At 42.5% G+C, this 24,495-nt stretch overlaps 1 protein-coding gene across 3 annotated transcripts in view; it reads left to right on the top strand.

The window, feature by feature from the left end:
• TRPS1 (transcriptional repressor GATA binding 1) overlaps positions 1–24,495 on the top strand; it is an 832,359-nt gene that overhangs the window by 746,997 nt on the left and 60,867 nt on the right. For all 3 annotated transcript variants that reach the window (XM_069621533.1, XM_069621534.1, XM_069621532.1), the window contains exon 5: positions 24,030–24,152. In XM_069621533.1, the coding sequence (XP_069477634.1) occupies positions 24,030–24,152 (123 nt within the window). The remainder of the gene's footprint in view (positions 1–24,029; positions 24,153–24,495) is intronic.

The following is a 24,495-nucleotide window of genomic DNA, read 5'->3' as shown; positions in this document are numbered from 1 at the left end:
TTTTCTGCCACCTCTCACATTGCTTATTGAAAAAGGACATTTTAAAATTATTTCTATAGCTTCTTTGTTGTCATCTGAATGTGCTTTTTTTTGTCTCACTAGGGTGCTTAATTGTTGTCAAGCATAAATGCTATATTTTAATGTAAAGGCGTTGTTTCTGTCTGCTTTGCTGATATGGAATTTAAGAGTGGCAAACTAAGGGATTCCCCTGCACTCCTTAATCTGACATTGAAAAAAGCACACATCTAATCAGCCACGGACGGGCCCCTAGGGCAACAGGGCAATGCCGAACCAAAAACAGTGTGGGACAGTTTTTTGGGTCAAAGTGGGCCACTTTTTTGGGCCAGTTTGATAAGTTACTTGGGGCTAGTAGTTTTGACCAGTGTTGCTGAGTAAATATTCTGTAAAATGCCCAATATGCATCACATTTTATCAAACACCTCCCCTTTGGGTAGTGCTGAAACAGTAGGTCACAAAAGGAATGAATGTCCATTTGCAACTGTGGGCCACGTATTAATTGGTGCCTGAGACAATGTTATGCCCCGGTTCTACCCTGCACCTAATATTGCAGAACAATATAAACTAGCACGATGGGAGGTGGCATTTGAGAGGCGCACTGGTATACATCATTGTGGCTTGCTCTCTAATCCCCTAGCATGAAAGCCTAAGCAGCAAGTCTGCTTCTCCACTGAATAGACAAGTGCTAGTCACATCCGCTTCCCACTATGGCGTTTCTTTAGAGAATAGACAGGTTGGGGATACAAAGCCCATGGAATATATCAGTGAAGTCCGGACTGCCGTGCGTTCCGGATGAATAAAATATGATGATATCATATGATATGATATTTTATTTGTAGCGCGCCTATACACAAGTGTTTCGAGGCGCGACGAGGCAAGGGGGTGAACAAGGGAGGACATGACAGCGATCTTACTAGGCCAAGTGACGTTGAGATTGCACAAGTTATGCTAATATTCATCTAAGAAAAGGTGAGAATGGCCCAACGGAGATTGTTGGACACTTTATAGTTTTTTTCTGAAATACGGGTGACATATGTGCCACTGGAAAGGACGCTGCGATACTATGGAAGGAGAAAGAAGTAGACAACAGGAATATAGGGGCAGCGGTCAGGTTTAGGTCTGTGTGGTTTTCACTCGGCACCAACCCTTTGCCTTCTAGACCCACGTTTTCAAATGCTCTGGTTGCGTGCTACGTTTCATTCATGTTAGGATAAAATAGTGGAACAGAATGCAAAGTATTCCACGATGTTAAGATTGCAAATGAGCCACGGTTTTTTTGCATAATTGAAGCCAATGTGTAGCTGTATACTATCTTAATTCAGTTTGCGATTTCGAGGGGAATAAATGACTTCAAACTTACGTTCAATTAGCTATTCACACCAAAATGTCTATAGAACATTTATTTTAGAACAGTATGGAAATAGATAAGGCTTTTGTGATTTTAAGCATTTGGGAAACGAAATGTCACTTGTAACACGACATTAAATGGTCACATGGAATTGACTGGTGTCATCAGACTTGCTGAGATGGAGACGATGGGCCCCATTACAAGTTTGGAGGTAGCCTGCCTGTAACACAGGCAGGCTACCTCCAAACTTACAAAAAGATCTGGCTCCTGCGAATGGCCAATTACCGGGTCATGCTGAGTTTGGCGGACCCGGTAATTCCCCATTCGCGGGTGCCAGTAATAAGGGACTTCCCTATAGGGCTGAATGGGAATGGGGAGCTTGGATGCACCGGCACCGTTCATAACAGTGCCGTGCATCCACGAGTTGTGCTCGCGGGTGCTGCACTACCCACCAGGTCCGACCTGACGGGCAGAGCGAAACCCGGGAGCACAACCATAGTATGGCGGTACAGTAGCAATACCGGCACCTTTGTTGCCTTACCACCATACTTCTAATGAGGCCCAATGTTTCTCAGTTTCAAATAACTTTAATTTTGTCTTGATATTGTAGATGTGGCCTCAGGCTCATACATTTCGGATATCATATGTCAACCTTCACTGATATGCCTGCAAAGTAGCTCATTGGGTTGAGTGTTTTCTGCTGTGATCTGTGCATGTTCTGCAGGTCACAGATTGCAATCCGGGATAGGCGAACACAACGTTCCATCCTTATGAGATCAATAAATAAGTACAAAGCTTGGTTGGGTGATAGTCGTATGTAAATGTTCCATGTGCCACACTTTGGCGAAAGTGCTATATACATTACAACTCATTATAAGTCAATGAAGCTAGTTAGTGGACAACATGACACTAATCAATGGAAATCATTGTCTCTATGCTCTACAGCTTGAGCTCTCTTTTGAATATATAGTTATAGAAAACAAAGTGAACATTGCTACCTATATTATGGTGTCATGGCACTCCATTCAAAATATGTGGGCCAGTGAGAGTTGTGTGTGTTTCTCCACAATTGATACACATCTCAATGGTGAAAAATGTGTTTGAGGTATACCCACCCCTTAAGCCTTTGCTCAAAATATTTGCAAGAGGAGATTGCAGGTTACACCTGTAGGAGAACTAATGTCTTTCACTGATATTCTAGCAGTTTATCCTAAATTGAATGTGTCCACCATTTGTGAAGGATCCAACTCTGGACTGTTTTCGCAATTCAATGTGGAGTTTTGGACCAAGGGCTATAAGCGCACTGCACATAACACGCCTGAGGCCACATGGAGACGAGCATGACCCACAATATGGTGTCTCAAGGGGATTTTGGATTGGCCTGATTGAGGGCACAGCTGCTGATTTCAAACAGTTGTCATGTACTGGGTACAAGGCTTCAGAGACGAGTAGTGCATTCCAGATATTTCATGCTGTATTATTCCCCGCGTCATTGAATGTTGTGGAGTGCATATGCTCCCAGCGGCACTGGAGAGCAGGCTGTGCATGCTCCCAGCGGCACTGGAGAGCAGGTTGTGCATGCTCCCAGCGGCACTGGAGAGCAGGCTGTGCATGCTCCCAGCGGCACTGGAGAGCAGGCTGTGCATGCTCCCAGCGGCACTGGAGAGCAGGCTGTGCCCTTAAGCCGTACCGCGCGGCAATTTACTGCAGCCCCTCTAAGGCATTTATTTTGACTCCCCATCCTCATAACACCAGGCCAATGATGTCAGTACGTTGGTCTGCTATAGCAAGCACTGGCGAAGGAAGATGGCCGGGTGGAGGCCTATACAATGTCTACACAAAAGGATTGCCTTTTCCAATGTGTGTCCCTTTTTGCAGTGAAGAAAAGCCATTTTGTTTTGTAGCACTAAGCTGTTTTTCTAACATTGTGAAATCCAATCTGAGCAGTGTTCTTTTGTCACCTTTCACAAAGTAGTGTTCCCACTCTCTGGAAATCCATTGTTATAGATAATTAATAGGCAAGATGAGAACCTTTCTGACGTTTTTTATGACTACGTCTGAAGAGATGTGCTAATTGTTCTGTAAAGTTTGCATTAAAAAATGCCATTTCAGTCAAATGATAGATGTGTTGTTTTACTTCTCTGGAAGAGCAGACAGGGTGAGCAGGTGAACACTCTATTTCTTTAGCTGTATGACTTCTCTGTAAAGGGTCAAAACAAGCTGTGCTTGCCCTGACATATTTTATATGAATAGTTCAGCAGGGTGTCGGGGGGGCTGCTGCTGCCTGACCCGCTGCATGGAAAAGCAAGTAGCCCGGCAGAAAATGCACAGTATTGTGCCCCCCCTTTTGGTACCTCTGTGGAAACTGTGGTCTGCTTCTCAGATCTAAAAACAAAAGTGACCCTGGGTTACATTTGCCGCAAAGTCTTTCCCACTGTGAAAGCTGCAAGCTTATTGATTAAATGTCAGACCTACAATTTGTACATTTGTTTCATCCCTACCAGTATCTCTTGCGTAGCAAGTTGATTTCAACAAGTGACAGAAAACGGAGGGGTTGAGACTGATCGAAAAAAGAACACTAAATCTTGTATGAGAAGCATGGGGTGCTGTGAAAAGAGGGAATTCATAGTATAAGAAGCTGAGCGCCTGATTCACAGAAGCGTTTTATAGTGCCGGAATCCCTTAGGAAAACGTTCTGTGAATCTGGCCGCTTTGGTAGAAGGCAAAGACTCATGTAGTGAACCATCAAAGTGTGTTTAATAAGTGCAGTAACTAAGGATAAGGTGCTCCGAGCTCTTTTTATAACACTTTAAACTAACACAAATGCCAGCCGTTCATGCTAGTTTTATTTTATAATTTGATAGTATGTGTTTTATATCATGATTTTATCACGCCATAAGGAATGTACTGTTTCTCTGTGAAAGTTCTAAGATGCTTATATCAGTGACAGGGACTCCGCCAATATAAGCAAATATGGGATTGCGTGATAAAATGATGTGCATTTAAAATTCTCAACAGTATAATTGCACACTTTGTGGCGGTGCCTGCACAGAAATGCATATAATCATTTATGCACAAATGATTTTATATTAGCATGTCATGATACAGTGTAGATATTCCTCCCTTCGCTCTGGGGCCTACAGCTACACCATGCTCTAAGTAGGCCAAGTAGCGTATGATTGGGTGAATGGATCCTAGGAATATCCTCAAGCTATTTTTCAATGTGGCATTATGTACACGTTCCACGGGCAACACCGGAGGGGGAGGGGGTAATGGCGTCTCATTGTAGGAAGGAAAATCCTTTACCAACAAGGCCGCCGTGAGAAGGGGGGCTCAAAACTGAGCCCTTCTTCCCTTTCCATGGTGGCTGGGAGAAGCTGAGAGGAAAGTGCGGCTGCGGCAGCAAGGGCTGCCGCTGCTGAAATAAGGTAAGGAGGGGTTAGTAAAAAAACAGGAATTGAGGATGGGGGTAAGATGGCGGCAGGGGGAGCCAGCTATTAGGCGTCTTGGAACGTGGGCTTACACCAGTGATTCAAGCTGCGTTCTAGCCACCTGATTGGCATGCTCCCCAGAGCAGGGTACTAATGTATGTACATCTGTACCTGCCTAATTTACTGCAGCTGTTTCACAGCATTTGTTGACTAGCCATTTTACTGGCAAAGTTTAGGGGTGTGTGAAAAGGGTATATTTGTAATTGGATTTTAGGATAGTAGATAAGGGTGGTGTAGAAAAGGGGAATTGACTGCTTTTCCCCAATAAAGCCATGCTGCAAAACATTTTAAGAAATGGCCACTGCAGTGATACTTTACATCAACTGTATGGTGAATAATAATATTTCCTATCATTTATCCATAACTCACTTGTAAAGGCATAGGGAGGGGGGGATATTGGCACGTCATGTTTGCATTTCAGTTGCAAATCCGTATACCCCAATCACAAATTAACTGGAAATGTTATTTGTTATCTGGGTACCAAAAGAGCTTGGCCGGAGTTGAATCAAAATTGCCATGCAAGGCATAGACTTAATTTATGAGTTTCCTTTGAATTTGTATTCGTACATGTGCAGTAGTAGAGCACCTTGTATTTGCATTAGGATGTAGAAACTTTTTTTTAAAAAAGTCTTGTAGGTGGCAACCCGTAAAAAGAAACATGATTTTTAATAGAAATTGCTCCCCAGGCACTATTATTTTAGCAAATGTAGCTCAGTTGTGAGTTTGGTTATTGAGCCTGAAGCGGATGCAGCCAGTGCCAGTGAATAAGAACCAGTGGTGAGCAGCCTGAGCCATACGCAACATAATGTGAAGTTTGAAAGCAATGAGGATTGGCCAATGTAAGTGACCTGGATGCCCTGTGCAATGCTGATGGGAAATCCATCTATTAACCTTCGTGCAAGTTGATGAGCCGGATGCACACTGACTCTCTAGTGAAGAGGAATGAACTAGCTTCCCCTGGGCCAATGTGTCTGCATAGATACAAGATTGATGCCAGCCAGAAACTTTACAATCTGTATTCCAGAAGCACTCTTAACTAAAGGTAATGCTCAGAGCGTCTAGCCAGACTCGGCGTGTCGATCCGGCAGGACCTCATCTGGTCCATGTAGATGGTTAGGTTTAGGAATGGACATTTGAATAGACAAAAAAAAAAAAACGAGTAAATTTGATATGTGTGATTATCTGCCTGCCCATTATTCCCGTGACTCTTCCGATGAACTTATAGGAGACTCCATAAAAGTCATGCCCGTGCTAATGTATTATGCTCCGTGTAGAAACTGACACCCTCTAGATAGCTGTTCCGCTGCTGGTGATATACGGCGCAGTGACTAACATAGGTCACAGAGGAAGCAAGGCCTACCGCTGTTTCAGATGCCACTTTGGCAGAAGCAAATGCATTAGTTTGATTTCATACTGCATGCTCATGGCAGGGAGAAAATACAAGTACACTAATGAAAACAAAGAAAATCAGGGCTTCCATCCAGAGCAGCTGCAGCCAGTGGCACTGATAAAAGGAAGAAGCTAGCAGTGCAAGGTTTGTGACCATTTTTCCAGAGATGGAAATGCAGGAAAGTTGGTGGTGCACTACAGCAGTAAACCAAGTGTTTCAGACATTGCGCATCAATAGCCTACTTTAGTGCAAAACATACGAAAACATGTACAAGAAGGTCCTTGTTAACCTTTTTCACTCTATATATATTTATATTATGGTGTCAAAGTATCAACACTATAAGTTAAGTTTACATGACACTTTACATAATCAGGTGAAAAGTGAAGCTATAACTATGGAATCAAATCCAAATGGATACACATGACATTCCAATACAGATGTCTCACAAACATATGAAACATGTTTCATCATGCACACTGTCCCTGTACACTAAAATAAAGTCTAGCATGACAGTAAGCAAACAAACTCTTATTAATAACCTGTGTTACATCAAGCTAACAGTGTATAGTTTGCGCTGTTAGGTGGCACTTGTGCCATCAATGAGCCGAAACTATTGCATTAGAGTACAGATAGACAGAAATGGCATATGAGGCGGAACACACAGCTTGTAGGTGTTGTTTGGCTATTTGTCCACCAATTGACTGCTGATGGCCATGCTAATCCCTATGGCCATTCCCACCCAGTTCCAGCCCCTCCCCACACAAAACACTACCTCATGGGAACTCTTTGAACTCGCTTTAATGAAGCCTTAGCATGAAACATCACAATGAAAATGCCTGCTAGTGTTTTTTTCAAAGCAGTCTTCTTGGAGTTAATGACATAATTGGAGCTGTAATCTCGCTACTTGTGTAATAAAAATGTCTTAACCAGGTTTGCCTTTAGCCACTCGATTTATAAGCACTATACATACCCGTCAATGAAGTTAAAAACAAGCATTGACAAAGACAAGAGTTTTGGCTTGTTTATAAATAGGCATTTGCCAAGCACTGTTATTAGATGCCAGGTGAATGCACCATTTTGCACCTGCTACCATCAATGGCCCGTTAATACCAGAAGTGCAGTGACTGTTAAATGCCTTTACAAAAGCCCAAACTGTAGGCATTGCCAATGCTTGTGTTCAGTGTTACCATATTGATTGAACTAGTCCATTCCCTTCCCTTCTATTAGCAACAGCATTTACATATGGCCCTTATTCACAGAGCATGTTCCAGTGGGAATTTGCCATTATAAACGCTTCTGTGAATTAGGCCCACAGTCTTTTCTTCGCTGGACCACTATTGCCTCAGGCTTGGGAGTCTCAGAATATACATTCTGCATTTTTACATGGGGTACACCATATAGAGATGTGTGGGAAAATACACCAAACACTTCTAGGATTGCCCAAACACATGTGCAGCTCCCCAGCAGCTAGAACTGTGGCCTAATGCACAATTCTCCAAATCTGCCGTGGAAAGACAACCCAATGATCAGATAATTGAAGGACACAGGCTCCTCCTATTGTTTGTAGATCTATTGTCCACCGAACTGGACTGGCATGCACCCATGCTATCAGAACACATTTGCCCAACACTAAATCCCTTCCTCCCTTTATTTGTAGCATCTGTTTCTGGCTTTCCTGTCCCTTTGTCTTCCCTTTACTAATGTTCTTTCCTCGAGCAGACTAAGCTTTCCACTCCACATTCAAGATTGGGCGCGCTTAATCTACTAAGGCAGTGCTTTGGCACAGTATATAACACACTTGCATGACATACCACATTGCACTGTGTTGCCTCCCATTCCATTATCTTTCTTGAAAGTGTGCACAGGGCCTCCTAGATCGGCCGTCTAATAAGTGAGTGTTTAAGGTCACCATTCCTTCTCACCGTCCCTGGGGTGCACCAATGTCGCTTTTTGACGTGGCTTTCGGACCCATGCCTGTTTTCATTGTATCAATGCATTTAATTCCTTCCCTTGCCCTTGCAACATGATGCAGTATCTCAAAGTACCTCAGCATATGCGAGGCAGCAAGTTAGCACTATATTGAACCCAGAACAAGCAAATTAATGTGTATTTTGGAAGCCATAATTTCTTTCAAACGATTAGACAATAAGTTGCCCGAAATCTTTCTTCCTGTAGCCAGGAGATAGCACCGCTTAGTGAAAGGAAAGATCAATTTGCCTTTGGGTGGAATGAAGGAAATGTGTAAAAGATGGGCCCCCGCCATCGATTTCTGACCCTTGTCGATTCTGGACCTCCATTCCAATACCGTTGGTCAGTCTTTAGAAAATCAGGCCTCGAATCTAGAAGCGGTGGGTCTGGTGCAATGTGTAGGTGTGCTTCTGCATGTTTTTGTGGCTGTGATTATTATACGCTATCTTCGCTATTCTCTGCCCTGCTTACACTTTCTTTAAAATGCTATGCTCTGTCAGATCTGGTATGTTACACTGTGTTATGCTGCATCTCATGTTTAAGATAACCCGGGTGTTTGTGTGTTAGAATCTCTAGGCCTCATTACGAGCTTTGTGGTAATTCTATGAAATGACTGCCAACACTGTTTACCATCACCACAAGTAGATCCTGTAGGTTTACCAATGGATTATGAGTGGTTGTAAGGCAGTGAAAATCCCCATATTTGCAGTGCATAGGTCTCGATGGGCATTTTTTTAGTGTTTACTCTTGAGCAGTAATTCTGTACGGTAAAAACACTGATCTTTCTTCCTGTAGCCAGACGCCGTCCGCCCTCTCCTCCTTGTAACCCTATACAGATGTACTCCTCCGCTGTGCCCCTCTATATCCTACCACCCGCTGTATATCTGTTCTGTTGTTACCTCTGAAAAGCACCCCGTTATGCATCTGTACTGTTGTATACCCTGTAAAGTGCTTTGCTGTGTGTCTGTATTGTTGAATACCTCTGTAAAGTGCTCTGTTGCTTCTCGAAGCTAGGTACGCCATCAATAAATACCATAATAATAACAATAATAATAATAATTTGGCCCTAAAGTGGAGGATTTACCAACAGCATTTTGGCAGATGTGAATTCTTCACTTCATGGTCAAAGTAGGAATTCAGCGGTGCAGAAAAAATCGCACTGATTCTGATACGACCAAACCTTCCCATCCTCTTAGTTTCCCCTTGTTATTTTCATTTTCTTTCCTCCAGAGGACTAACATCTGGATAACTCTGGCGGTGGCTGAGTATGCCACATCAAAAACTATGTTCTAGGCTAGTTTGTGGTGTGGCAGACCCATAGGGCCTCATTCCGAGTATGGAGGTAATCATGGCGCTATTAGCGCCATGACTACCTCCAATACCGGTACCGAGTCCGCCCTTGTTCAATGGGGAGTTGCGGGACCGGTAAGTCCCCATTGAAAAAGCCATTCCCCATTCCCATTTGAGCCCCCATAGGGCTCAATGGGAAGGGGGAAGGCGCTAATAACGGTACGGCAAATTGCGGTACTGTTATTAGCTCTAAAGTCCCTTAACGGGTCCTGTCCTTAACGCCTGGTAAAACCAGACGTTAAAGGAGGGACCCGCTAAGGGAACTCGGAGTAGGGCGCAAAGGGATTACCGGCACCGGTGTCCTTACCGGTGCCCGGTATCCCTTTGCGCCCGACTCGTAATAAGGCCCCTAGTCTATGATAAATACTACAGAGGTGATTTGATGCAGTATAAACAAATATTAACATAACATAACATTTAGTAAATCCGGTATGTGCATCATACAAAGCAAATGCACCCAATCCAAAACTGACACATTTCAGGCATTTACACAACAGATCATAGATGTCTTTATAATGCGTTCATTGCCCCAATGTGCTAACAAAGAGTTGCAATACCATCAGCACAGATTAATTTATGTTGGCAACATTAAGCTGTGGCAAGAAATACAGAGAGGAGAGCTGGATGAAAGGTAGAAACGGAAGGAGGCAGTGAGGGGAACGCCAAAGGAAAATTGTTCGGACAAGAGGCATGGATGAAACAGGACTATATATGTTTATAAATCCGTGTACTAGTAATTAAACTTTAACTCGCACTATACCACTACTTCTCAACCATCCCTTTATATATAAGGAAAATGAGTGTTCTGAAGCAGCACTGCAGCGTGAGATAAGGTTTGATTTGCAGGGTGGACTGTACCAACCGGCATGTTGACATTTCCATACTTTACATCCAGTTTTTTCCCCCATGTATAGACTCTATCCTATGAATCTAGTGTTAGTTGGAAAGTAGAGAACAAATAGTATTTCCTGTACAAGCACACCCACATCAGTGAGAGAAAATATATTTATGTAGCATGCATGGCCTCACAAAAAACAATGCAAACACTATTTCAAGGACAGCATGGTACTTGTATTTGTGTTCTCTGTTTTTAGCAAGTATACATATATCTGGGGCTTGTGAATATGCTGAGCTTCACATGATATGCATAGGCTGTTATGCATAGGCTGACATCCAGTTGTTCATGCAGAGTATTACATTTTGTCTTGTTTATGAATATGAAAATGGCGTCAGCTGGGGTTTTCCTGTAACACTATCCATAACTTACTTGTGCAGGTTCCCATCGGCCTTCACGCGTCAATGTCCTCAGATTATAATTTTTCCACGAATGTGCTGGATGAAATCAGGCAGCGTAAAAAAAAATAAAAAAAACTCCCCTCCACTCCGAGCAATATGGTGCTTCAACCAACCTCGGTGCAGACTTGATTCAGTAGCATGACTGCTTTTTAACGTTGTCTTCGAAGGATCTGACAGACAAGATCCTCTTGATGACTTTTGTCTCCACTCCAACAGGCAAACAGTAGGGAGGGTGAAGAAGGTGGAAGTGTACAACACAAAGTAGGCAATGTAGCATGCCTTCAAATCCCCCCATTCCCCAAACATGTTGGCTCCCTCAGCTTGATGAAGAATAATCCTTTTAAATTTTGCCCTTTTGTAACAATACATTTCCATGGGTAGATGCACACTGGGTGTGCAATAGTTGCCTCCCACTGGATCACAAGAAGGATAGGTGCAAACCTTTCAAGCTGAAAACACAGAAGGAAGAGAGAACAAAGTGATGGGCCAGACACAGAATGCAGACACAAAAATCAACGGGCGAGTCACCCACGGCAAACTTCAAAGCCAAAAAAGTAGAGGTAAGCTTCGGCTTCGAAAGTGATGCTGAAGAGCCACGCACAGAGGAAACCACTGTTTCTCTGAAGCTGGTCCCCAGCTCAGAGAACACATATGGTGACACAAACTGGAAATATAAAACATAAAAAAGAGCATAGACACCGATTCTTGAAGAAAATCTAAAATGATTGACGCCCAGTCAAACAATCGCCCCAGTCGATGTGGAAACAAAAAAGTGGCACACCGTGTGTAATCATCGTCAGACCACAAGGCACACGCTTTGAATGAAGATTCAAACTCAAAGATTTCAACTCATTTAAATCAACAACAAAAAAGACTCATTAGCATCACTTTACACCTAGAACTGTAGCTGAGGGAGAGGACAGCTTATCCAAAGTAATGCAAAAGAAGTCATACTTTGAAGAAGAAGAGCACACATCCTCTGCACATGAATGGATCAATGATAGCTTCCAGGAAACAATGCAAATGGTGACATCCTTTATGGAAGAAGGGGTTTCAATAGAGAGGGGCCCAAGCAAGAATTATAAGATGCAATAAATAAATGAGGTAGACTACTAGAACAAGAGGATTTTTCTCAGGAAGAGCTTAGTCTTGACGAGGATCAAGATATAGAGCATGAAGACCACCATGTTCCTTTCCACATGTTGTAAATCCGTCAATAACCTCTTCAAACACAGATCTCTATGTAATCAGGGGGCTAAAATTCAAGTTGCAAGCTACTAGCCAGCCATAAATAAGTCGCTTACCACCTCAATTCTATACATACACACAGCACATCATTTCTTACTCACCAAGAGTAAAATATCACTAGCCAATGACTAGTGACAGGTGCAGTGTTTCTACCTAGAGCAGCAGATACATTTGGCATTAAAACTAAATAATCAGATAAGGACACTGACCTCATTCAAGCCATTCTACAAGAAAAGACGGTGAGGTGGTAGCCCAGTGCACCCCCTTGTTAAAGGCAGTAAATAAGAGAATTATTCCTTCATTACTCAATCCTGTGCTAACAAAAGCTATTAATCCACGGGTTGAGAAATAAATATAAATCAGCACCTAGTGACCCTTTGTAGACTAAGGGTTATCTACCCTATGACTCATTAGTCGAAGCAACCTCCAACACAACAGCCTTCATCCATCTACCAATCGAAGAAGCCAGCCCAGATAAAGAGAGAATCGAGAACTATGCACTCGGGAGGAAACTTTCCGCCTCATCTGTGCACCAGGCACAAATTAAAATGCCCCTGTGCTTATTGCTAGATACCACCGGGCGGAACGGGACCAAATGGATCACTTCCTTAAAGAAGTACCAGAACACCTACGTCTAGCTAAGAGCAAAGCTATAAATGAAGCAAAACAATCCACCAATACTGTAATTAAAAAACACACTCGATTCAGCTGACACAACCGGCAGGCTTATTGCTGAACAAACGGTTATAAAAAGACGTGTGTGGTTGCAGGACTCTAGTACCTTTTCAAGTCGCAAAACCTCTAGTTCACAACAGTCTATCCAAGGGACATCAAAAGCATGTACACGCCCACCACTAGCTCATTGAATGCTGACCTAAGCTCCACAACACAGCTGCCTCTGGAGTCCAGCACTGTTTTAGATGTGACAAAGGGTGTGGTAGAAGCCAAACTCTGAGAGGAGCAGCCACAGCAACAAAGCAGTGACTTATGAGTATAGGTTTCCTCCCATGTCTCCCCAGTTGGGGGCGCATAACATCATACATTCACAAATGATAGGGAATAACTTTGGACAAGTTGGCACTGACCACAGTAGAACATGGTTATGGCATGGAGTTCCTGCAAAAAGTGAGTGATTATCCACCATGACACAGATCCCAACCACTGGAACACCTTTTGTTCAGAAGTTTAGAACTTGCTCCTAAAGGAAGTCATCGAAGAAAAACCCCCTTACCAGGGAAACAATGGAATTTGATCTCATTTATTCCTACTTCCCAAAAAACACAAGACAAAAGGACCAGATTTAGATGTAAGACCACAAAACAAATATGTGAAGCCACAACAATTCAGAATGACCACACTACAGGAGGTTATTCCCCTCCTCATAAAAGTGGATAATATAGCAGTGTTACAAACAAAAGATACATACTTTCATATTTGAATGTTCTCAGTTTATCAAAAGTACCTATGATTCAAAACAAATAAAAGGCATTTCCAGTTCAAGGTATTTCGTTTGGAAAATTCCTTGTGATCTCTGCTGCAGGTGAATTCTGCCATACGTTTATCTAGATGACTGACCAATAACTGGGAACTAGTACAAAAAGAGACCAGGGGAACAATTTAAAGACACTGGGCCTCATTACGAGGTTGGAGGAAGCCATGGCGCTATTAGCGCCATGGCTGCCTCCAAACTCGTTCCGACTCCGCTCTGCTGAATGGAGCAATTACTGGTCCATTCCAAGGTTGGTGGGACCGGTAATTCCCCATTCACCAGGGCCATTCCCCATTCCCATTTGAGCTCCCATGTTGCAGCAACACTTCGCTTGAACGCAGGACGCGACAATGATATTTGCAGTTGGGATTGATCCCCGTTATTACACTTCCAGTAATGATCAAGAGAAATAAAGTTGGATAAGCCCTGATTTGAGAAAGGCACCTTGCTGAAACACGTGTAATCCATAGGGCAGATCAATTAAACTTTATTATCACACAACAGCAATTGGACTTCAGCATAATTATTTTTCTGGTGCAGTAATAAGGTGTGACCACAGCAGCTTGGTTTCCTAATTAAACAAACGGAGTTGAGGAACTCGAAGTCTCTGTTCTATGGCACACCAATGCGACAGTGCACATTTTTGCATTTAATCAGGTCGCGGGGTTCTAAGTGATATCAACCCAAAAGTTCCTTCAAAATCTGTCCATCTTTCCAGAGAAGCATAATCAGCAAAAATATTGCCATTGTTATAGACAATAAAACAGCCATGTTTTATTTCAACAGGAACAGTAACTCAGTAGAGTTGTCACTGCTTGCACAGAATATTTGGCTGTTGTGAATCAAAAGACAAATCCACATACAAGCACACCATGTTCCAGGCACCAAGAACAGGGTTCTCTAAGCATGGATGGATGAGCTGGTCAGGGAAATGTGTATACATTTTTCCCCCCGACTCCACTTTTTCACATACAAGTACAAAGTTGTACCAGGAACATGCAACAATGATACTCACGTCACAAATGTGGGCGAGACAGCCATACATATATTTGAAAACTCCATGTCAATCACTCCATAGAAGTGACAGCTTTCTTCCAAAACCCTCAGAACAAGGGAGAAATGGAACATCATACACTTGATGTACTGAACAGCAGTCATGTACTACTTCAATAAAACGAAGAGTTCAGAAGATCTTGCCACCTATTGTTGCTTTCGTCTTAATGGCAATAGGAAGGGAAGCAAGAGACAGTTACTAAAACGATGATTGCACGATTGCCAAAGGTCTTTGCCTTCCACCATTTCTCCCCCTTATCCTACACTCTCTCAATCTATCCATCCTCCACCTGCTTCCTTGCCTTCTTCTTTTATCCCTCATCCACCTTCCTCCTTGCTCTCTGTGCATGGCTCGCTGTTGTCACCTGGTCACCAAACTCTCACACTCACTCTTGGAGTTGCCCCTTTTTTATACCCAGCGCTTATGGGTAATATGGGCTTCAATTAATGTGGCTAAAACACATCTGACCTACTTTCATTCTGGCCCTTTGATTGTTTGAGATCCGCTTGCTCCTAGGTGCAGCCGCTGATGCCTGATTGACACCTGACGTCACTCGCCTGCAGCTCTGCAATCCATGCGCTTAAATAGGGAGCCCATCTGATCATGGTAGCCGCCTGATTCTGCCTTGATTTTTCCACAGGGTGTGTATTGCTGCTCTGTTCTGTATTGGTGTGGATAAATGTTTACTAGTCCCCGCCACTTGCCGACTAAGGTAATGTGTTAATGTGATTATGCACATGATCATGAGGCAGATCACAAGTTGCAGTGTGTGCACACCCACGAAAGCTCGGTGTGCACCTCATCTGCATATGTCAGATTTTGGACAAGTGTGTTTGAATACCATAGATTTGATGAGACTGGCCTTGGATTTTGTGGATAGACTCCTCTACCTGCATGTATTTTTTTCATGGGTGGTATTCCTAAAGAGGGTGTTTAAGAACATGCAACATTCATCATGAACCATGTCTGGTTCTAAAGTCTAGGGTGTTCCGAGTCTCTTTCCTTGTAAGTAATATAACTAATATCACAACCAATTCACACCTCTTTGGGACATAACGTTTTTTGTTAGATTGAATAAATACTGTTCTTCCTGTCAGTGGATGGATTTAATTTATGCCATAGTCATTTCTTTGAACCTTACTAAAATGTACTATTTTGTGTGCCAATACAAATTGTAATACAAAAATATGAGTACACTGATTTGTATTTAGCAGTCCATCCGGCTTTCTGTCGAGAGAGTTCACTCCAGCAATCGAGACCCAGAGGCGTTGCTGGGGGGAGGCTGAGTCGACTATAGCACCGGGTCTTTTGGTTGTAGCCCGCCTGGATAGAAGCTCAGGGGCTACAATCAAAAGGCTAGCTAGCCCCAAGTCCTGACAGTCCCGACATTAGCATAGCCCTGGATCTTTTCCAGACCTAGCGACACCCCTGATCGCACATAAATTGTACAAACGCCTGGATTGGACATGGGGATTAGGAGTAGTGTGAGAATAACAAAGAAAGAAAGGACTAAACAAACAAAACAGAAGATCTTCTTTGCAGGTGTTATGTCGGCTCCTTGGCTGAAGTTGCACAACTTGCTGTAGTCTGAAAAAAATACCTGCTCTTTGCATGGAAGGGCAATTGCCGGCCTGACTTTGGTCTCACTAAAAACATTCCTCCGGTCTTGTTAAATTATTATACTCATTTCCGATTTTTATGACTGCGCGGCTTACTAGCCCTCATTTCTTTACGTTTCATTCATTTTCCTTCTATCAGTGATTAATGACGGGTGTCGAACGTTCGAAGGAGCAGGCATCAGCAAATGGCGAGATCATAATTAGTTTAGCCGACGAGGGCCTCTGATAGCACTTGCATCTGGATGGAAAAATTACCCTATAGGGAACTGGCGGCTCACCAGCTCTTTTTAGTGATACATTGTGAAACACCCGATGAATCAAATGCCCTTCCAATGCCAAGAAAGTGCTCCAGTCCCAAAGCCTAAGTTATGTCTGCATAAAGCTTTCCATTTCATATGTACAGGAGTACAATTATAGCCATTGTGCTTTGTTGGCATGGCGACCACTTTTCCGCATCCAGACCAAGTTAAATAAATTGGGTAAACGTGATCAGGTCCTTAAATTTGTGAGTCACAATGTTGGTCACGATGATTAAATTACTTACCCAGATTATTTTTCTCACTTATAGAAAAAACGTTAATTCGCCATACTATGTATTCCTTTGTGTGCAATTATTCGCAACAAGGCACCTAAAAAAAGGATTTATTTCAATATAAGAATCTCATTTCCTGCTTGCCATTATTCGTGATCATAATACTGAATAAAGTATAGACTATATATATTATTTTTAAGTGCCTGACGTGCACAAATCGAAATCGGCCACATTCTGTAACAGAAAAATAATGTACACATGTCTCATTCCATTGCCTTTTCGATTTGTGTTTAAAATGATGGTTGTGTGATAGATGCCCCGGAAATGAATGAGTAGTTAGAGGCTATATTGTGTCTTCCTGGTGTGCATGCAAAAATCAATTTACAGAGGTGGAACATATTATGCCCTGTTAATGTAAAATTCAACTCATTTTTCTTCAAAATAAATGTACCTTGTTAAAGTGAATTTGCTTGCATTTCCAAAATGATACTGGTTCCGCTGCAAGATGACAAAAGTAAGGGTTGTGTAAAAAAAAAAAAAAAACATTTGCAGGAAAGCTTCAAAGTAAGTGTAGTTCTGCTTGTACAATAAATATATTTGAAAATTGTACATAGTAATAAAATATAGAAACAGTGTAAAAACATCTCATGCAGATGTGTTAATCTAAGTCAGGCACTGCATGCAGATCTGGAGCTGGCCTTTGTTGCCAGAGGTGGCAAAGGGCTCCTCATAGAGCACTGTTCAATACTATTTTACTACTTTGCTATTGGCAGGTGGGGCAGACAGGGATCTAAAAGGAGCTCCACATGGCACGCACAACCCGCCGTAGCTCTGTCACTCATTGCATGCGTACTCTTTGTTTGATAAGCGATCATACAAAAAAAAAAACGAATACAATATCCCATGTAGACAAGTACATCTTCTCCATGGATAAGATTAATTGTGCATCGTTTGCTATGCCTGCTTTAACAAAATAATTCATACAGCCTTACAGCAAGATAACCTATTTTCTAATAATAGTAGTATAATGTTATTCTGTACCGTTTCCTGCCTGTTTCGTTGTGCAGCTTTGTGCTGTAAAAGTAGGTGTTGTTATGTTAGGTGGTGTTAGACATCTTTCACAGCTTGTCAAATCACTACCATAGTGGTCACAGCGTGGCGGAACGTGTCTAGATATTGCTGTATGTACACCCACTTCATGTATCGGGAAACTACATAGCGTATGAACTAAAAAAGTAATGGGTGAAGCAGTGCGGGAAAGAGGGCACAGATGAAATTGACTGGCATGGTTCAGACTGAGGTGGGTCAGGATAAAGCAAGGATAATGTTTGTGATAGCTTCACAACATCCCGATCTAGCCAAAGTAGATCATAGGTCAGGATTGCAGAAATGAGAGGGGTACATTTTAAGGTGTCTAAAAGGTGTTCACATGAGGATAGCTTCAGAGTGATAAATAGGTATTAATAAAAGCAGCGTGTTGCTATGATTGCCTTGAGATGTGCTCAATTAGACCCTTGGTTTTCATTGCCCGCGAGTATGTTAAATTGCTCATGAAAAAAACCTCCAAAAAAGTCATTCTGCGACTGCCAAGCAAGTCGCTGAGAGTGGTCATGTCTGGAATAGTCTGGAATAGTCTGGTTGAAAGGCAAATGTTGACGTAGACAAACAGGGTAAGTAGAGGTGGACTGATCAGTTGTCTGCCTTCGTTAGTGTGAGGAATTCGACCATCCGGACAGTGGGTGTGTACTCACCTGGGGTTTTTGGAAATTTTGTATGAAATTAAATGATGGTAGATCAACCTTGAAAATGTGTGGGCCTAATCCGCACACAGTTTCTTATGCTCACCGCACGACATACACATAGACCTGTGTACTATGGGTGAACACAGCCTACAGGCACAGTCCTCCCTGTCATATTTAGTTGGTATCTGACAAAGTATACTTCAAACAGGCTCACATGGAGACTGGCTGCAGAGGCTAAAATAAAGGAGACACGAAACCCCCGTACACCTTTCATATGCACGGTGTCAATCTGAAGCCTGCTCCTGCCCTAAAGTATCAATGACAGTGAGCTGTCATGTCTGGGGCTGTGGGTTTACAGTAGGCAACATCCGCAAGGGGGGCAATTCAGAAGGTACGAGAATGTGGTTTGCAGGAGACAGAAAGCCTGTTCTCGCTGCGGCTTCAAGGGAGACCTGCTTTAACCAGGAACCACAGAGAGCTCAATTAACCGGAGAGACCCTTTGATCCACAACAGACAGGAAGATGGTTGGGACTTAGTATTACATGTGTTCACCCCTTTACCTTTTCTGTTGCAAAGCACTCTTGTTATGATGTCAGACATACAGGAGATTTTAAGTGGGGAACCAGGAGTGGTTCATTAAGGTAAGATTAGCCTACACCTATCACTGCGGCCCATTTGGCTTTAAAAGAGGGCTGAGCCAAGGGTAGCCAGGAGGCAGTGAGGGTCTGCAACTGGGCGGGCAGGGACCTGGGCCCGAATTCAGAGGGTAGCATGGTGACCAGTGCAGTAATAGATATGAGATCAGCAGGGGAGAGGAAGAGAGAAGGCGGAAGCAAAGAAGCAAAGAGGAAGGTCTTGAGGTGCTTCCAAACGGGGACGGATCTCCTTAAGTTTCACAGAGGCAGGGAGGCTGTTCCAGAGGGAGGCCCCAGCAGAAGAAAGAGATCTACAGCCAACTCGCTGCTTGGAGAAGCAGCTGACCCTGAGGGAGTTCGAGGCGGAGGAGCAAAGAGCTTGAGTAGGAAGGTATTGTGGAATATTTTTATCCACGCCAATGTGCCACACTGCACCCCTTTGCCAATGGGAAAAGAAAACTGCCAAAAATGGAGGCGATAACCCCATGCACACTAACATCTGAAAGATTGCACATGCTTCATAAACCACAAACGAGCTGCACACACTGCCACACACACAGGCAAAGTTGGTGTAAAAACAGGAATCGCTGCTGTCACCTGTCATCTGTCACCTGAAACAAGGCCACAGAAGGGCAAAATCTGAAAATGCCCTTAACAATTTAGTCATTTTCCCAGAGAATTATGGAAAGGAAAGTGTGCTAAAATCATGGATTCTCCAGGCAGTCAGAGCAATCCACGCATCACTGCCTGACAGCTGCCTAAGGAAATTGGCTGTCAAATCCAGTTTAAATGTGTTTTCTTTATCCTGAGGAAGTGAAAAATCTGCCTGTTTAAAGCATTTTTCTGTGAAGGGCTTAATTCCTTTAAAATGTCAAAATCCATTATAAACTCTGTTCATTTTATATCTTTTAAATAAAAGATTGTAGGTGAATTTCAGAGGAACCCAGTCTGGAGCTAATCAACTATTTAATTTTGATCTGACAGTGCTTGGCCTGGGAAAGTTGACATCTCAGCTTGACACTCTCTTGCTACAGGAAGGCTTAAGTGATGCTAATGGTTCCCGCATAATGACAACAAGCAGTACAATGGGACCTCAGTAGACTTTTGTCTGGGGCTGAGCCAAAGAACAAAGGACAGGCTGACCATTGACCTCTGCTGGGAGGGGAAGGAAATTCCCCCTCCAGAAAGGGAACACACCCCCCTGATAAAAAGACTCGACAGCTGCTACCTGAGAAGGGGAGGTTACAAAGGAGAACTTTGATGTTAAATCCTTATGTTTGATTAAAGTTTAGAACTCTTTAACTGAGCAACCTAAAGAGGAACAAATCTGAAAACTGGTAGACATTAAACAAATTTCATCCTTGTGATTTGAAGACATTGATGAAACTTGTACCATTTATGGAACCAAAGTTATGAAAAATGTTTATTTGTAGCAGAACGATCAATGTTGCAAATCTAAAATGTTATGTACATGATCCACTGATCAGCGCCCAGAGATGTACAGAATTAGAAATGAATAAACCAAACCGTTATAGTTGAAATTGATAAAGATCTGTAGAATGACCAAGACAGTTCGCACAAGGATGGGGAGTGACTGTGAATGTAGACAATCGAAAATAAAATATATGTGTCCAATTTTATTAGGGTACATAATGTTAGAAATGTTCATTTGTGCAAATGTTATGTTTTGGTAAAAATGAAGGTGGGAGTTCCTAAATCCTGTCATAAAAATGACAGCTCTGTTCAGACCACCAACCAGGACAAAGCACATGCCTGTAGCCACTCACAGACATGGGGGGGGGGGGTGTTTTTGAAGTTCTGCCCACACCATACAATTTGTAATGGATAAATATAGGAGTTTCACTACACCTAGGGACACACTGCTTCCAGAACCCATCCAGATTTACGCACAGCACCTTGATCCAGAACTCATTATCTTGTAGCTGGCTCCAGAACTCTTTGAAGATCCAGATTTCTTTGCAGAATCCAGACTTAGCATTGCTGAACTATTGCTAGCTTGACCCAATTGCAAACCTCCAGAACTTAAAATTCTGATTCAGCTTGGCTTGCTACCATTAAGGCTTGCCCGCTGAAACTTGCATCCTGTCATCTACCGTGTCCAGTAACCAGAAGGGCCCATCCTAATCCAGCCTGAGGCGCAGTCCAAAATTGACTAGACTGCGCCGCTGATCCAAATCCCTCCACAGGGGCCCTGCTGCCGGTAGACCTGATCCACCCAATGACCAGAACTGACGGTCCTATTTAATTATAAAGGACTGTAGGTATGAACAGGAAGAACAGTGACCCATAGTATATGTGCATTGTATTATCCCTATGTCAACCCATCCCATCTTTAAATTCAGAACCATATTATTGTTAGAACTATTCTTGCGCTGACTTTTCTCTCATCTTTATCACAAAACCATAACTCCTTAGTAATTTTGAATAACTAAAGTAAATCCCAGAAATCGAGTATCCACCACGGACTGGTTGCGCTGGCCACGTAGCTGTGAAGTTTCATGTGTGGCTTCCTCTTTTTCATAGTCATTAATATAGTATAAAAACCCATCTGTCATTTTAAAACTGAATTTTTGTTTTCATTTTCGTGCCTATTTTGCAAAAACGACTCTCACTAAAACCTCTATAACTTCTTCAATTCTAAAGATAGAACAATATTTCAACTCTCACTGATACCTGAGACCCTTAGCTACATCCACAACTAAACAATTGTGGAACAGTGTATTTGACCCGTTTTTCTCCAATATTACATAGTAAATGTTTGCAGCGAATTTGCAAAGTTCAAAAGTTTACACGTGTCTCTTTGCCATTTCACAGTGCTTCTTCCATCCCATTCTGATCTAAAATGTGTACTGTTGTTTATATTATAGCTTATGTGTGTTAGGACCTGTTTAGTGTAGCTTTCCTCAGAAATACTATCAATTTAAGCATTTTTGCACCCTTTTGCATTATTTTACAAAGCAATTTTTACCTGGCAGTTTAAAGTGTCATTTGCCCAAAACGGTTTTCTCTCTTGTCTGGGGAGGGAAGATTGTACCTAAACTCTAGACCTTTGCCTATCATTCCTGAATCCTGCTGATTACTTACATCTGTGTAGGATTGCTCATGTGTATTTAAAAAAACTTTGCAGGGGGAACTATTAACCTAAACGTTATTTGTGCACCAAACCAAACTGTTCTTTTTCCTGTGTTTTCTATTTTTCACCATTATAAGTGAATTCAATTGCTTTGCTTAGTTTCTGAATTGTATTGTCACCGTTAGGTGATTGCTGTCCCATATATATATATATGTGTATATATATATATATATATATTAAACTTATGTGTGATTTGAATATTAAATAAATAAAATACATATTTATCTTTACAAAGTAGCCTGATCTCCTGGTTCAATCTGACCTGAGGCGGTATTTTGAGACGGGTGTCATATGAGTGGTATATCATTCAGAATATTGAACTTATAGACAAAAATAAATAAGGGTTTCATCGTGCGCTACATGCTAGGCGAGACCTGGGTGTGTGCCTGATTGAAATCCCTTACAGTATTTATGAAGAGAGAGTCGGAGGTATTAAGGACCCAGACTCAAGAAGGCCTTGTGGACAATGCAGAGGGTCTTGATCTTAATCCTTGCATCCACTGGGAGCCAATGAAGAGATTTCAGTATGAAGTATTCAGAGATTTTGCGGTATTAAAGGTTGACAGATTCCATAGGTATCCCTTGGGTATACACCAGCATGAAAATGTCCTGCTAGTGTCAAGCCTGGTGGTTTTTGATGGCAGAGGGGAAAAGGGAGGTGGAAATGTGGCTCCTGTTCTTGACCCCAGTTCACGTTCAAAAAACAAAAAAATGCCCCAGAACATATAAACTGCTGTTAAAAGAGGTGTAAAACCTGTAGGTCTGTCTTTTGCACCTTTATGTATGCTCCTGGGACCAGTGCCGCTACAAATCCCTACATTCTGCTGCAGTGATACAATAAAATCATAAAATGCATGCTTGCTTTGGGATTCCAGGGTTTGAAATGAGGATTTCAAAATGTGTGCCAAAAGGAGAGATAAACAATGGGAGGATCCGAATTCAGAAAACGTGGGTGCTCAGTTTCGTAAAAACACAGCTATCGACACATAAAACAGACATTTTGTCGGCACATTTAGCTTTAAAAGCATTAAGTAAATCTTACTGCATGCGTTGTACATAATTGCTGCTATCCGATTTAGATTTTTGAAAGAACGTGTACACTTTGATCAGCTTTATTTTAACACCAATTTGGGATGAACATCTTCGAAATATATGAGTCATTGGTACGTTTGTATTCCGTTAAAGCAGAACATTCAAGAAAATGCTTAAGATAAAATGGTGCATACACGTTTCTTGTTATGCACCGCCTGAATTATTTTGCACAGGAATGCGAAACGCTGTTAAGTAGTCGCTGTCCTGGAGGAGCAGGGGCTTAGACTTTTGGTTTTGCTGGGACAGGGGTTTGAGGGGGGGGTTACTGTAACATATAGGGACTTTCACGCAAGTGGCCTTTCCTAGGGGGCGGCCGGGCCCCAGAGCACTGGCGTACTCGGCGCCCCTGGGAGGAGTAATAACTTGTTCTGGATTTTAAGTTCAAAATTAATGTCTTTCGTCCCAAAGGTTTCACGCACATCATCCATCATCCTCGAGTTTATTGCAGCGGTCCCTATAAAGCAGGGTGGACGTTGACCTCATTATGCGCAGTGTGGTTTTATCATGTCACGGTGGCCATCACAGAGGCAGAACTCCTGTGTTGATTTGTCCTAGCTTTGTGGCTCACGTGACTCACCCTTGACCCGTCTTTTCCATTTCAGAGAAGAAGAGGCTCCGGTGTTTTTTGTGCCAATTGCCTGACCACAAAAACCTCGCTCTGGAGGAAGAACGCAAACGGTGGATACGTATGCAACGCCTGTGGCCTTTATCAAAAGCTTCACTCGGTAGGATGTGCTGTTTTTTTTTTCATGTGTTATTTTTTTAAATGTTCTTTTTATAGGCAAACATTTGCCATGCATTTACTGAAAATGAACATCTGCGGCCTGCCTTCAAGGTGTGATTAGCAGCATTTCCAGGGCTGTAGTTAGTCTCCTAACAAGGCTCTGAGCACGGAACGTCTGGGGTCAGGTGCGATTCATTTTGGGTTTTATGCAGACCTGAGGATGAGCATGCCTGCAATTACAGATGAGGTATTTCATTATTTTGATGGACCTGCACAACGTAGATTCATTTCATGGAATTTTGCTTCTGGGTGCAAACTTGGCAAAAATAGCAGCCCACCGGCTT

This window comes from Ambystoma mexicanum, chromosome 5q (assembly GCF_040938575.1).
Source record: "Ambystoma mexicanum isolate Mex_15411 chromosome 5q, UKY_AmexF1_1, whole genome shotgun sequence".
Taxonomy (NCBI): Eukaryota; Metazoa; Chordata; class Amphibia; order Caudata; family Ambystomatidae; genus Ambystoma; species Ambystoma mexicanum.
This window is presented reverse-complemented; position numbering and strand designations above follow the sequence as displayed.